This window comes from Oncorhynchus tshawytscha, linkage group LG01 (assembly GCF_018296145.1).
Source record: "Oncorhynchus tshawytscha isolate Ot180627B linkage group LG01, Otsh_v2.0, whole genome shotgun sequence".
Classification (NCBI taxonomy): Eukaryota; Metazoa; Chordata; class Actinopteri; order Salmoniformes; family Salmonidae; genus Oncorhynchus; species Oncorhynchus tshawytscha.
This window is the reverse complement of record NC_056429.1, coordinates 70276767-70292934: the sequence shown is the minus strand read 5'-3', so window position 1 is coordinate 70292934 and position 16168 is coordinate 70276767. Positions and strand designations below refer to the sequence as shown.

The window sequence follows — 16168 nt, the reverse complement described above, 5'->3', positions numbered from 1 at the left end:
CATCAACCTAAATCAGCCTAGCCAACTTCATCAACCTATATCAGCCTAGCCAACTACATCAACCTATATCAGGCTAGCCAATTACATCAACCTATATCAGCCTAGCCAACTATATCAACCTATATCAGCCTAGCCAACTACATCAACCTATATCAGCCTAGCCAACTTCATCAACCTATATCAGCCTAGCCAACTTCATCAACCTAAATCAGCCTAGCCAACTACATCAACCTATATCAGCCTAGCCAACTTCATCAACCTATATCAGCCTAGCCAACTTCATCAACCTATATCAGCCTAGCCAACTTCATCAACCTAAATCAGCCTAGCCAACTTCATCAACCTATATCAGCCTAGCCAACTACATCAACCTATATCAGGCTAGCCAACTACATCAACCTATATCAGGCTATCCAACTCTCCATCAGCCTATATCAGTCTAGCCAACTACATCAACCTATATCAGCCTAGCCAACTCTCCATCAGCCTATATCAGCCTAGCCAACTTCATCAACCTATAGCAGCCTAGCCAACTACATCAACCTATATCAGGCTAGCCAACTACATCAACCTATATCAGGCTAGCCAACTCTCCATCAGCCTATATCAGCCTAGCCAACTTCATCAACCTATATCAGCCTAGCCAACTTCATCAACCTATATCAGCCTAGCCAACTTCATCAACCTAAATCAGCCTAGCCAACTTCATCAACCTATATCAGCCTAGCCAACTACATCAACCTATATCAGGCTAGCCAACTACATCAACCTATATCAGGCTATCCAACTCTCCATCAGCCTATATCAGGCTAGCCAACTACATCAACCTATATCAGCCTAGCCAACTCTCCATCAGCCTATATCAGCCTAGCCAACTTCATCAACCTATAGCAGCCTAGCCAACTACATCAACCTATATCAGGCTAGCCAACTACATCAACCTATATCAGGCTAGCCAACTCTCCATCAGCCTATATCAGCCTAGCCAACTACATCAACCTATATCAGGCTAGCCAACTCTCCATCAGCCTATGTCAGCCTAGCCAACTATATCAACCTATATCAGGCTAGCCAACTCTCCATCAGGCTATATCAGCCTAGCCAACTACATCAACCTATATCAGGCTAGCCAACCCTACATCAGCCTATATCAGGCTAGCCAACTTTCCATCAGCCTATATCAGCCAAGCCAACTACATCAACCTATATCAGGCTAGCTAACTCTCCATCAGCCTATATCAGCCTAGCCAACTCTCCATCAGGCTATATCAACCTATATCAAGCTAGCCAACTCTCCATCAGCCTATATCAGCCTAGCCAACTACATCAGCCTATATCAGCCTAGCCAACTCTCCATCAGCCTATTTCAGCCTAGCCAACTACATCAACCTATATCAGGCTAGCCAACTCTACATCAGCCTATATCAGCCTAGCCAACTACATCAACCTATATCAGACTAGCCAACTCTCCATCAGCCTATATCAGGCTAGCCAACTCTACATCAGCCTATATCAGCCTAGCCAACTACATCAACCTATATCAGACTAGCCAACTCTCCATCAGCCTATATCAGGCTAGCCAACTCTACATCAGCCTATATCAGGCTAGCCAACTCCATCAAACTATATCAGCCAACTCTACATCAACCTATATCAGCCTAGCCAACTCTCCATCAGCCTGTATCAGCCTAGTCAACTCTCCATCAGCCTGTATCAGGCTAGCCAACTGTCCATCAGCCTGTATCAGGCTAGCTAACTCTCCATCAGCCTGTATCAGGCTAGCCAACTCTCCAACAGCCTGTATCAGGCTAGCCAACTCTCCAACAGCCTGTATCAGGCTAGCCAACTCTACATCAGACTGTATCAGCCTAGCCAACTCTCCATCAGCCTGTATCAGGCTAGCCAACTCTCCATCAGCCTGTATCAGCCTAGCCAACTCTCCATCAGCCTGTATCAGGCTAGCCAACTCTACATCAGACTGTATCAGGCTAGCCAACTCTACATCAGCCTGTATCAGGCTAGCCAACTCTAGATCCGTCTGTATCAGGCTAGCCAACTATTAATCACATCACAAAAAGGCACATGCCCTGTGCTTTCCTATTCTCCTACCCACTGTGCCCTGAGGACCAAGCATTTCCTGTGCAAAAAAAACATTGCCACTACCCCCAGGTTGTGTGAACTAGTCCTCCTAACTCAACACCAAAACAGCAAACCTTATACCCCATGTCCTATATTCTTGCTATATTCATAACATAATAAATTAAATGAAGAAAATCCTTCCACGGCTACTTACCGGTCGGACCTCTCCGGTAGTGTTGGTGTACTGGCGAGCCAGGCCAAAGTCTAACATGAAGCACTTTCTATAGGTGGAGGGGAGTCGACCCATGGCAAAGTTTGACTGGGAAAAAAACAACAGAAAAACAGAGTTGAGTCGAGGACATCACAGGCATATCAACAAGTGAAGCCCAAAGCAGTGTTTCTCTCTGTCATTGTATAGACATGACCCTAGCTCACACCCTCTCTCTCTCACCCTTCTCTCTCTCACACACACACACACACACACACACACACACACACACACACACACACACACACACACACACACACACACACACACTCTCTCTCTCTCTCTATCTCACACCCACTCTCTCTATCTCACACCCACTCTCTCTATCTCACCCCCATTTCTCTCTATCTCACATCTTTGCTCTTTCTCTCACCCACCCCTCTCTATCGCTGACATGTAAAGTGCCCCCTACATGCTTGATGTCTTAGTGCAGGAATCCCCCAGAGTCAATGACCTTTATGAACTCTAGAATAGATTAAATAGTCTTACAATGCATTATAACCACACATCACAATTCCTTATACCTGCAAGCTTTAGGTAAAGTGCTACAGAGAGGACCACCTACAGGCTTGATGTCTCTGTGCAGGAAGCCCACAGAGTGGATTGCCTCTATGGACTCCAGGATCTGTTTGCCCAGGCGTAGCGTGGTGCTCATGGTGAAAGTGCCGCGGGGTTGACTCCTCCTCAGGTCCGCTAGGTTTCTCCCCTGCTGGGGTGGAGAGAAGGGGGAGGGAAAGAGGGGGAAGGTGGGGGGAGAAAGTGAGATGGAGGGGTCAGAGGGAGGGAGGGTAGAGAGAGATGAGAGAAAACAGGGGGAGGGAGAGGGGGGATGGAGAGAGGGAGAGCGGGGAGATAGAGGGAGAGAAATATTTTTCATTCATTTTTTTCTACTTAGTTGTAGCCTTGGCTACGATTCTCTCTACCTAAAGCAATTGTATCAGACTGTTCTGATAAATGGTTACCTGAAGTTGCATGACCACATAGTTAAACTTCTCGTTCCTTCCACATCCAATGAATTTACAGACATGATTTTTTCCTGTGACAGAAGTGAGAGGTTAGTGTAAATGTGATTATACAGTCAATATAAAATGAGCTATCTACGAATCTCCTTGTACCATCACAGTAAAACAACTGATTCAATTGGATGTTTAAGATTAAGATTACTTTCTTTTTGCATCTGTTTTTGGGACAACAGACCAGAACAAGCAAAGCTGACAGACACAGAAATAGCCCAAAATAAATACTGCCTAAGAGATCGACGATGTGAAACACTCACTGCCAAAATATAATTTTGCACAAAGCAGTATAAACCCCAGTGCAGCAGGCATGTCAACTGATTGACTAGCTAACTCATCAAACCCCAGAACAGAACAAACAATCACCACACCTACAACCTTGCCTATCACACTAATCAAATGGCTAGACAGACAGATGTCACATCAGACCATAGCCAGACAACTTAATTAACCATGCCATGCTTATTCATGTACAAGGTGATGTTGTCATTGATTGATCATGTCCTTAGTGAACCCAATCTGTCCCCGGTATCTGCCTGCCCTGCCCTTACCTTGCAGTTTCTTTTTCATAACAGTAAAGTGGAATTTCATCACAAAGGGTGATATATAGTGCAGGAGAAGAGAAAGTGGCAAAGGTCACAGGGATTGAACCCACAACCTTTGAGTTTCTAATACATGCTTGTATTAGTGGCGTTACCACTTAACCACACAAACACAGCTGTATATGTGATTGTGTGTTACTGCTTAAACACATAGGCCCTTACCTTGCAGTTTTTTGAGGACAGCCACCTCCATCTTGAGGACCTGTTTAGGCTGCTGGGCTGACTCTACCTTGAGAGCCACATTCTCCCTGGTCAGCAGGTCCAACGCCTCATAGATCTCCCCGAAACCTCCCCCGCCAATTTTCTTCAGCTGGGAATGGTGGCAGAGGAGAGACAAGGGTGGAATAAACACAGCAGAAAAGTCAGGATTGTGGATGCCTGCTTCTTACTGTTTGCTGCCTGTTCTTTGAAGTGAACATTTAGAAAATGCTAGTTCTCCACTAACCTGGTCCCAGATCGGTTGGTGTTGTCTTGCCAATTTGTCACGCCTAACAATGACCATATCATTTGGCAAGACAGCACCAACAGATCTGTGACCATGCTAGTTCTCATCAGGTGAAGGAACATTCTAAATCAGGGACTCTCAACTCTTGCATTATGTGTTTAATTTTAATCAATTGCTTAATTATTCCACCAGTCACTCAGCTGAGAGTCAATTACATGGTCAAAATGTCTCTGAAGATAAAACCAAACTCACCACTTTCCATCGGTCCTTTACCAAGCAGTTTGGGGGCAGGATGTCCACCTGCTCCCCCGCTCCGTTCATGTTTTCGTCGGGCTGGGCGGCCGTCCCTACGCACTGCATTGGCCGGCCAGACAGAGACACAGCAGCTCCCAACTTGATTCAGCCATTTACCTGTGAAGAAGAACACAGTAATGTAAGCTACAACATACACAAATAGAGTATACAACACATACATTATGAATAAAAAAAGTATTCTCTAAACTGACTAACTCATTTTAAAACAACAAGGTACAAGCTTGACAATACAATGAGGCCACAAAACCAATATGTCAGGAAGAGCAGCAGATTTAGCCTCGGTCTCCTGGTAAACTGTCGACATGTCACTAACGTCTCTGAACCCCAAATATGTCTATTTGGTCATAAGTAAACAATTTGGCCCAATGGACAGCACCGCTCTCCGTGCTTAACAAACATTCAGCACCACAGACAGCACCACTATCCTCGCTTAACAACAATTCAGCACCACGGAAAGCACTGCGACCCGCGTTTAAAACAAATATGTTGGTCACAGATTCAGCACTAGGGACAACAACAGTTAGCGCTAAAATATTAGATAGATTGCATGCAATTTTGCTACAAATGGAATCCATAGGCATAGGTGTGACTGAAGCTGTCTTTTCAGCACATTGGACAGCACCACTCATTACAGCAACGTGCTGGCCAAGGACAGCGCCGCAGCACCCCTCATTTAACACACTTGCTGGCATTCTCTAGGCCAGTGTTTCCCCACTCCTCAAGTACACTTTTTTGTTGTAGCCCCAGACAAGCACACCTGATTCAACTAATCATCAAGCACTCAATGAGTTGAAATAAGTGGGTTTGTGCAGGGCAACTACAGAAATGTGTGCTGTTTGGGGTACTAGAGGACTGTAGTTGGGAAACACTGCTTTAGGCTTGCGATGCCTGCCAGACAGCATACCTACAGGTAACTACTAAAATCAAGGAAACACCAACATTAAGTGTCATAATAGGGTGTTGGGAACACCACGAACCAGAACAGCTTCAATGCACCTTGGCATAGATTCTACAAGTGTCTGAAACTCTATTGGAGAGATGCAACAATTTTTCCACAAGACATGACATATTTATTGTTTTGTTGATGGTGGTGGACAGTGCTATATCAGGCACTGCTCCAGAATCTCCCACGAGTGTTCAATTGGGTTGAGATCTGGTGAGATAAACACACACACACACACCCTTTAAACCCCCTATGCTCCTTTTAGACCCCTCTTTCATAGTCACTGAGATCTCTTCTAGTCATGGTAGCCAAAATAATGGACAACTGGGCATTTTTATACATGACCCTCAGCATGATAGAATGTTAATTGCTTAAATAACTCAGTAACCACACCTGTGTCGAAGCACCTGATTTCAATATAACTTTTACACTTGGGTGATTAAAGTTAACTACACCTGCATTGGAGACTTTGGATTGAACAACTCCAATACCACACACCCAGTGTTGGCAAAACACTTTTAGTAGGCCAATATTTAAACCATGTCTTTATATTCTTCCAAATCTATAACGAACCCCATCACAAAAAATAGACTGGTCAATTGCAACACCCCAAATCAATTATCATAGCAGGCTACTAAGAAAACCCTGTGATCATTTTCAAGTATGTAACTAGGCTACATTTTACAGCTACATTTATATTTAGAATTAGGAAAAGGGTGTAACATTTTAGTAGGCCACTGCACTGTCTAATGTTGGGCCTATGAATTACTTGTAATTTGCGCTCTCACCTTACTGCTACAATCACAGGGTGGGAAACGTTCTGATTCCAATAGGCTTTCCTTGGATATCATTCCATAAGACACAACCTCTCCTCCATCGCAACTAACAGAAGTCCCCAGGCCCATAAGCTCTACTATCATTCTCCTCCTACTGTTACATTTTCTCCGCACTGCAGTTCCGGCGCTCTCTCAACGGGTAGGGAGGGTTACCATCCAAGCGGCAGGCGGTGCGCACAGCCCATACAGAGTTCTAATTCTAGGAGTGACGTTTTCTAAGTATCAACATTCACCATCGCCCTGCCTTCCTGGCCCAATGGACAGGTTGTGTACCTTTACTCCGCCCCTAAAACATATTTCAGGAATCACCCATTGGATCAATATCAGTCAATCAGCCGCCATGGAACGTTCCACTGCACGGTAAGCCGCGAGTTGCACTTTGGGAAATGTCGTTTATAGTCGGGAAAGCCGGATGCAAAGGGACCCGACTAGATGCTTGTAAAAGACTACACCTCCTGTGTGAGCGACTCAAATCACTGACGTAAGTCTGCATTATGATGGTCCTTTCTAAATTATTCATTATTCTTGTTATATAGATGTAAAAAATACTAATTGTTATGTTCAAGCTCCTTACGTCATCTGGCATCATTGCCAATAACTGTGTTGTGGAGTGACACCGTGATCTATTCCAGATTGCTTTATTCTCTAGAAACAGCGCATCGAAGTGGCGTTGCTCTCCCAAGTTATCATACCAAAGCGAGCGACCTTGTATTCAGCATCATTATTGACAAAGTGCCAATGCCTTGGATGTTCTTTATGTCCGCAAGATCATCTACATCAATTCAACAAAGAGCAAAACATTGTATCCAGACCTGATTTTCTGACATCGTTGTAGGGTCTCGGTTCGCGAGGCATTTGAGAGGTGCATCAGTCCTTGTGCGAGGTCGTGTTAATGACATATGTGTCGGTTATCGTTGCACCATTCTCCATCCTCCCCGTTATACGCCTCTACTCCTCTGAATCAGCATCACCGAGATTCTCCCATTACGCAACGCGCGCAGTCTTGCATGACCATGGATGGTTGTTGCGTGGTAACGTGAGGAGCGCACGGCGCTCGATAAGCGCCTGTTGAGAAATTATGTATTGTGTGAAATGTGCCAGAAATAGCAGATTCAGTAGCAGCACCAAACTAACAGTGTGTCTGTAGGATCTTAGGCAAATGCAAAATGCACTAGTGCACAATGCACAATGGTTTCACTGAGTCACTAACCATGACCTCCTCCTTTGTGTAGATTCATTTTTACACGCAAGAGGGCACTGTTTCTCCACAGATAAATTCCAGTTCTCATTCGTGCATTTAACCTTGACGTTTGGCCCTCATGACCGAAGCGCCTCTGCCTATATGCAGATTACAGACTTTTGTTTTTGGAGGGGGTACTCAATTTACTGTTGAGTGTTAGAAAGGTAGAATAAACAAGGTGCAATTTCGACATTTGGTAGTGCATCAGCAGTTTTCCACTTGTTATGTCAGTCTGATAGTCACTCAAATCTAAACCGTGTAGTTGGCCCAATCATCAACAACCAGACACATACAGTAGGGCATGTGCCCAGGGTCCTTGACCTCCAGCGGGGCAGTCATTGATTTTGCTAGTCACACTCATTCAGATATAATGAACCTGGCGTAAGTCATGGCAAAATGTGTAGAATTGCAGGAAATTAGCTTTACAACTGCCAAAGTTTCTTACCGCCAGATGGCGAAATATGTAGAATAGGCAGATATTACCTTTGAAACTACAGCATTTTACATTTTTGCTCAGCCCCATGGCAGAATGGGTTGAAATGCAACCAATTTACTTTAGCACTAGTTAGGTTTCCATCCAATTGGCAACATATTTTCATGTGAATATTTGAATCTCCGCATAAAAACAATATGCACATTTTCCCACCAGAGACGGACTTGTTGCAGATAAAAAGCTGTGTGTGATGACGTAGTGCACATAAAAATACTCATTTCCATGTACCAAATAAAAAATACAAATGAAATGGGTTTCCATCATATTTTCATCTGTAACCATATTGATGCCAATACAGCCACTAAAAATGTTGGGTGGGTATAGCGAATGGATCCACTCTGGTATTGGCATGTGTGCTCTAGCCAACAGCTTGCAGATACAGTGCTGGTATAGCCGATATGCAGTGGTGTACTTAAGGAAAAAATACTTTTAAGTACTACTTAAGTCATTTTTTGGGGTATCTGTACTTTACTTTACTATTTATATTTTTGACAACTTTTACTTTTAGTCCACTACATTCCTAAAGAAAATAATGTACTTTTTATTCCTTACCTTTTCCCTGACACACAAAGTACTCGTTACATTTAAAATGCTAAAGCAGGACAGAATTATGGCACCTATCAATATAACGCTTTGTCATCCCTACTGCCGCTGATCTGATGGACTCACCAAACACAACTACTGTGTTTGTAAATGATTTCTGAGTGTTGGAGTGTGCCCCTTTCTGTCCGTAATTAAAAATAGTGTCTAGTTTGCTTAATATAATGTATAGCATTTACTTTTACTTTGTACTTTTACTTAAGTATGACAATTTGGTACTTTTTTCTACCACTGTACTTAAGTACATTTAAAACCAGATACTTTTAGACTTTTACTCAAGTAGTATTTTACTGGGTAACTTTCACTTTTACTTGAGTCATTTTCTGTTAAGGCATCTTTACTCAAGTATGACAATTGCATACTTTTTCCACCACTGCCGATATGATGATATTATTATGGATAAAAGTACGAGGTTATTTTTATTTGTCAAACAGCAGCCAAGCATCGATCATCATGTCCCCAGAATAAGATCCTTGATATTTAAATGGAGCATCAAGCTCATCACCGTTCACTTTCACCATCCTATGAAGTTCATCATAACTTATTTCATCTGTATCCTAATAAACCGTATGCTTTCACCATCCTATGAAGTTCATCATAACTTATTTCATCTGTATCCTAATAAACCGTATGCTTTCACCATCCTATGAAGTTCATCATAACTTATTTCATCTGTATCCTAATAAACCGTATGCTTTCCCCAAGTCGTAGTGGGAAAACCACACAACATATCATCAAGTGACTCCAAGTTTACTTTGTTATGATGGATATTATGTTAATATTATGTCAATAGTTTCCACCTCCATTTCTCACATCATTAATTTTCCCGACACTTTTTGTCTCACATATTGTCACGATCGTTGGAATAAATGGACCAAGGCGCAGCGTGCATAGAGTTCCACATGTTTAATAAATTAAACTCACCAAAACAATACAGAACAAATGAAGCGTGAAGTAAATGCAGTGCTCAACAGCAACTATACACAAAACAAGATCCCATGACAAACAGGTGGGAAAAGGCTGCCTAAATATGATCCCCAATCAGAGACAATGATAGACAGCTGCCTCTGATTGGGAACCATACCAAGCCAACCTAGAAATAAAGAAACTAGAATGCCCACCCTAATCACACCCGACCTAACCAAAATAGAGAATAAAGGATCTCTAAGGTCAGGGCGTGACAGTACCCCATGAGAACTGGACCCCCCCAAAGGTGCAGACTCCGACCGCAAAACCTGACTCTATAGGGGAGGGTCCGGGTGGGCATCTAGCCTCGGTGGCGGCTCTGGTGCGGGACGTCGACCCCACTCTGCTCGCGGAGCCTCCCGCTTCGGTGGCGACTCTGGTGCGGGGATCGTCGCCGAAGCTCTGGCCCATGGAGCGTCGCCGGAGGAACCGGACCGTGGATCATCGCCAGAGGAACCGGACCGTGGATCGTCGCCGGAGGAACCGGACCGTGGATCGTCGCCAGAGGAACCGAGCCGTGGATCGTCGCCGGAAGCTCCGGCCCGTAGATCGTCGGCGGAGGAACTGGACCGTGGATCGTCGCCGGAGGAACCGGACTGTGGATCGTCGCCGGAGGAACCGGACCGTGGATCGTCGCCGGAAGCTCCGGACTGGGAACCCTCGTTGAAGGCTCTGGACTGGGAACCCTCGCAGGAGGCTCTGGACTGGGAACCCTCGCAGGAGGCTCTGGACCATGGATCATCACTGGAGGCTCCGGGCCATGGATCATCACTGGAGGCTCCGGACTGGGAACCGTCGCTGGAGGCTCCGGACTGGGAACCATCGCTGGAGGCTCCGGACTGGGCCTATGTCGTGGCCGCGAACTCCAGTGTTGTCGCTGTCCCTCCTTCGCTGCTTCGACCTGCTTCAATGGAATCTCTTCAGTGGATCATATGATTGAGTGTAGTCTGGCCCAGGAGTGTGAAGGTGAACGGAAAGGCTCTGGAGAAACGAACCGCCCTTGCTGTCTCTGCCTGGCCGGTTCCCCTCTTTCCACTGGGATTCTCTGCCTCTAACCCTATTACAGGGGCTGAGTCACTGGCTTGCTGGTGCTCTTTCATGCCGTCCCTAGGAGGGGATCTTTCTGTCTTGGGTTGGCGCCCCCCCTTGGGTTGTGCTGTGGCAGAGATCTTTGTGGGCTATACTCAGCCTTGTCTCAGGATGGTAAGTTGGTGGTTGAAGATATCCCTCTAGTGGTGTGGGGGCTGTGCTTTGGCAAAGTGGGTGGGGTTATATTCTTCCTGTTTGGCCCTGTCCGAGGGCCACAGTGTCTCCTGACCCCTCCTGTCTCAGCCTCCAGTATTTATGCTGCAATAATTTATGTGTCGGGGAGCTAGGGTCAGTTTGTTGTATCTGGAGTACTTCTCCTGTCCTATCCGGTGTCCTGTGTGAATTTAAGTATGCTCTCTCTAATTCTCTCTTTCTCTCTTTCTTTCTCTCTCTCGGAGGACCTGAGCCCTAGGACCATGCCTCAGGACTACCTGGCATGATGACTCCTTGCTGTCCCGAGTCCACCTGGCCGTGCTGCTGCTCCAGATTCAACTGTTCTGCATGTGATCATTATTATTTGACCATGCTGGTCATTTATGAACATTTGAACATCTTGGCCATGTTCTGTTATAATCTCCACCCGGCACAACCAGAAGAGGACTGGCCACCCCTCATAGCCTGGTTCCTCTCTAGGTTTCTTCCTAGGTTTTGACCTTTCTAGGGAGTTTTTTTCTAGCCACCGTGCTTCTACACCTGCATTGCTTGCTGTTTGGGGTTTTAGGCTGGGTTTCTGTACAGCACTTTGAGATATCAGCTGATGTACGAAGGGATATATAAATACATTGGATTTGATTTAATTTGATTTGAATTAAACAGCAGCAGTAAAATAAAAATAGCGAGGCTATATACAGGGGGTACCTGTACAAAGTCAATGTGCGGGGGCACCGGTTAGTCGAGGTAATTGAGATAATATGTAGATGTAGGTAGAGTTAAAGTGACTATACATAGATTATAAACAGAGAGTAGCAGCACCGTAAAAGAGAGGTCTAGGTAGCCCTTTGATGTTCAGGAGTCTTATGGCTGTTAAGCTGTTAAGCTGTTAAGAAGCCTTTTGGACCTAGACTTGGTGCTCCGGTACCGCTTGCCGTGCGGCAGCAGAGAGAACAGTCTATGACTTGGGTGGCTGGAGTCTTCGACAATTTTTAGGGCCTTCCTCTGACGCCGCCTGGTATAGAGGTCCTGGATGGCAGGAAGCTTGGCCCCAGCGATGTACTGGGCCGTGCGCACTACCCTCTGTAGAGCCTTGCGGTCAGAGGCCGAGCAGTTGCCATACCAGGCAGTGATGCAACCAGTCAGGATGCTCTCGATGGTGCAGCTGTAGAACCTTTTGAGGATCAGAGGACCCATGCTAAATCTTTTCAATTTCCTGAGGGGTAATAGGCTTTGTCGTGCCCTCTTCACAACTGTCTTAGTGTGTTTGGATGATGGTGTTAATGTGAGTCATGACCAGCCTTTCAAAGCATTTGGCTACAGATGTGAGTGCTACCCTGGGATGATGGTGTTGATGTGAGCCATGACCAGCCTTTCAAAGCATTTCTTGCCTACAGATGTGAGTGCTACCCTGGGATGATGGTGTTGATGTGAGCCATGACCAGCCTTTCAAAGCATTTCTTGCCTACAGATGTGAGTGCTACCCTGGGATGATGGTGTTGATGTGAGCCATGACCAGACTTTCAAAGCATTTCATGGCTACAGATGTGAGTGCTATGGGGCAATAGTGAATTATACAGGTTACGTTGGCGTTCTTGGGCACAGGGCAAGGGTTCTTGGGCAAGGGTTCATCCACAAGTTTGCCTTTAAGTGCTTGGTATGAGTCTATGCAAAGTATTTGCCATTCTAAAGTAAAACTCCTTTCTCACAGTATACTCTGAATTACATCATGCATGCATACCCAAATATTACATGAAACAATCAAATGACTTTATCTCCCTCTGTTAATGTAAAGTGAATTCATTCCAATATTTCTAGAGTAGAGCAATGCCAGTGGTCCAGTCACAGCTGAGAGCAGAACACTTATTAAATGTGGCTGTTTTATGGGGTATTCTGTGTAGATTGGTGAGGGGAAAAAACAATGTAATACATTTTAGAATAAGGCTGTAACGTAACAAAATGCGGAAAAAGTCAAGGGGTCTCAATACTTTCCCAATGCACTGTATATTGTATCTATGTACTGCCCACTCACAAACTACTGCAACAATTACATCTATTTATTACTCATTTAACCATTTAGAGAGTTTAAAAAGTATCTCAAACAGAATTGAACTGGGTGCACTGACTAGAGCTTATAATATTGTAGTTTTTGAGTATGTGCAGCTGCCTGAACGTTCGCCATCCCTAATTTCACAATACAGCTTTTATTCCACTCAAATATGCATGATCTCTTTCACATTTTTCCTGTCAATTGTCGAAAAAGTTAAAGCTACAATCTTTAGTTGCTACATCAATTTTTGGACATATAACTTAATGATATAACCTACAAATTGAATAAACGGCATTGATTCTTCAACAATATAAATTATAAATGCCTAATGAGCTTAGTTAAAATATAAGCTTATTATACTCTGTTTGTAAACAAAGTCATTATAAACAAACACTGTATAGCCTCAAAACAGGGTTAACACTGGAATTTTGATATTATGGATGGTCAGTCATTGCATACATAGCTCTCGCTTTGAATTTGAGAGTGGTTACATTTCTCCAAGCCCATCCTTCAGCTTTTTACCAAAACACAGGCAGGTTGGCTACTTTGTTATTGTTTCAGTTAAGGATTGCAGCTTTAACTTTGTCATCAGTTCATTTTACATATGTAATGTATGGTCGTTTTAGTGCCAGATGATAGCCTCATCATTGCATAATATGTAGATGCCACTTATCTAAGTGCTACATCACAGAAAGATCATCATTTTATCTGAAGATTGGTGATAATGAAAGACAATCGCTGTCTCTTTTCTGTACTTTACATACATTTGTCAGTCTCTTGTTATCACAAAATAGTTCAAATGTATATGCTCTGCAGTAGAAGTTGCTTTAGATGGGTTCTCACTTCTTTGAAATGAGTACAGCAGAGTTTATATATACTGTACATCCAATCAATTATTATTATTATTACTACCTGTTTTTGAGTTGGAACTAAGAAGACTGACTGAAGGGGGAAAGAGATGAATTCACACCATATTGCTTTTCCCTCTCCAGCCATAACAAATCAGTGATCCCCGACAAGAGTAATTGAAGACTATTGGGACACAGCCTTGCACTTGATGTCATTCCAAGTCAATGAAGGCTTCAGGAGACCTTTGTAGAGAGTACAGATGAGTAGCATGTATGGACAGGATTGTTTTGATTCGTTTTTGAGCAGGCTGTTGTGGTTGTGTGAGTGTTTGTGTGTGTGTGTGCGAGTGTACAGATATTCGGGGGTTTGGTGTGGATCCTGGTGGCATCCACTCATGTAAAGCCAGGGAACCCACAGGGCTGTTTGTGTCTGTGTTCTGCTTCATTATGACCTTCCTCTGGTTCGTCATCTTCGCCACCAGAGGACACAAAAACAAGGGTGGATGGGTGGCAGCGGTCATTGTTAGCCAGAAATGATTTTTGATAATGATATAAAAATGGCTGCATTGGGCCTTTAAGGAACTCATCATCCTGTTGTTTATTTTTGTTTTTTATATGCAATATTGTCACATACTGTAGTCCATTGGTGATATATGTATGTCTGTAATTCCTTTTTTTAAAGTACACTTGACTAACCAAACAGCCACTGTCTGGGCACCCCATCTTTTACCATCACTTTACATACCAATTCACATTTTTACCAATGATATATGTTTTATAACTATTGCACAATTCATTTTGGCAAAGGCTATTGAATGTTTAATGTGATATGGTACAAAATGAGTGAAAGGTATAGTCTTGCGACTGAAATTACTCTTTAGTTTAGCAATTCTTTATATGATATTCATTAGACTGCATAAAAAAACTATTTCAACATGCCATGCTCTCTGACTAGTTTTGTTAAATATGCTTAATTATCTTGATTGCATTTATATGATGTTGGTCAATTGTGTTATAAGTCATACTTGTGCTAAGTGTGTAGGTTTGTTAGGTACATTGTGTGTTTACTTATCAGAGATAATGGGCTGTGCTATTTCTAACCTAACCCTGTCTCCAACCATAATCTACTGTCTACTCTAACCCTAGCCTTCTCTCCAACCCCAAACGTAACCCTAACTCCAGCCATTTCCATGAGAGAGCGGGCATGCTGGACTGTATGTGGGGCCCCAGGGCCAAGTAAAGGTGTATGTAAATATTTAAATGGTATAAGTATAAGTGGGCCTCTGTAGGGCCTCACCCAACACAAAAGACCCAGGGTTCGAGTAAACATGCCGGCACTGCTAGTGAACCTTTACACAGTCTGTGGTATCTGCTCTGCTAGCACTACAGAAACTCAATCAGAGAATGGATATAGATCCCACTGTTAACAATAAGTGTGACATATCTGCTTTTAGTCACATGTACTACCTATAGAAAGCAACCTAGTCCCTCTGATGATACAGCTATTGTAATTCTTTACAATACATCTACAGATTTTCCATGAAGGAACTTGAGCTATAAGATAATTCAATAGAGACATTTACGTTGTTTTTTTCCATATCAATCATGACCAAAAAAATAATCCTATCTGTATCTACAAATAAAGACAAACAATAATGAGAAGCCTGAATATCAGATATACTAGTAGTAACACCCCCAGGTGGTGGAGAGGTCACATGACACAATGCACCTGTCCTGTGTAGGGTTGCAAATGGAAGGTATATTACCAGTAAACTACCAGAATTGTGGTAACGTTCACAGTTTATTAGGAATTTATAAGGTGACATCTACTGGCCTTTTTTGGGTACTTCAGATTATCACAGGTGTCTGTAATCATATCTGGTCCTCTGTGGCCTTATCACATTTAAAATATGAAATAATTAAATAAGATGATTTAAAATTATATATAGAATGACAAAGCTGTAAAACATGACATGGTTTTAGCAGTGCCGGTATGTCTACTCTACCCATGGGTCTTTTGTATTGGGTTTAGGACTCCCGAGTGGCACAGTGATCTAAGGCACTGCAACTCAGTGCTAGAGGCATCACTACAGACCCTGGTTTGATTCCAGGCTGTATCACAACTGGCCATGATTGGGAGTCCCATATGGCGGCACACAAGTGGCCCAGCGTTGTCCGGGTTTTTAAAATGTATTTTATTTTACCTTTATTTAACTAGGCAAGTCAGT

At 43.6% G+C, this 16168-nt stretch overlaps 1 protein-coding gene across 3 annotated transcripts in view; it reads right to left on the bottom strand.

Moving 5' to 3' along the window:
* The window catches only part of LOC112255925 (tau-tubulin kinase 1-like), a 38503-nt gene extending 30834 nt beyond the window's left edge, over nucleotides 1-7669 (bottom strand). Inside the window, exons 1-6 of one of the 3 annotated variants that reach the window (XM_042324850.1) lie at nucleotides 7317-7669; nucleotides 4663-4821; nucleotides 4128-4275; nucleotides 3310-3383; nucleotides 2913-3056; nucleotides 2294-2398 (exon numbers count right to left, since the gene is read on the bottom strand). In XM_042324850.1, coding sequence (XP_042180784.1) covers nucleotides 2294-2398; nucleotides 2913-3056; nucleotides 3310-3383; nucleotides 4128-4275; nucleotides 4663-4770 — 579 coding nt within the window. In that variant the 5' untranslated portion in view covers nucleotides 4771-4821; nucleotides 7317-7669. Of the gene's footprint in view, nucleotides 1-2293; nucleotides 2399-2912; nucleotides 3057-3309; nucleotides 3384-4127; nucleotides 4276-4662; nucleotides 4822-6456; nucleotides 6625-7316 lie in introns of those variants that run through there. The other 2 variants (XM_024428776.2, XM_042324853.1) reach the window with 2 other exon arrangements.
* Nucleotides 7670-16168: the final 8499 nt, after the last annotated feature.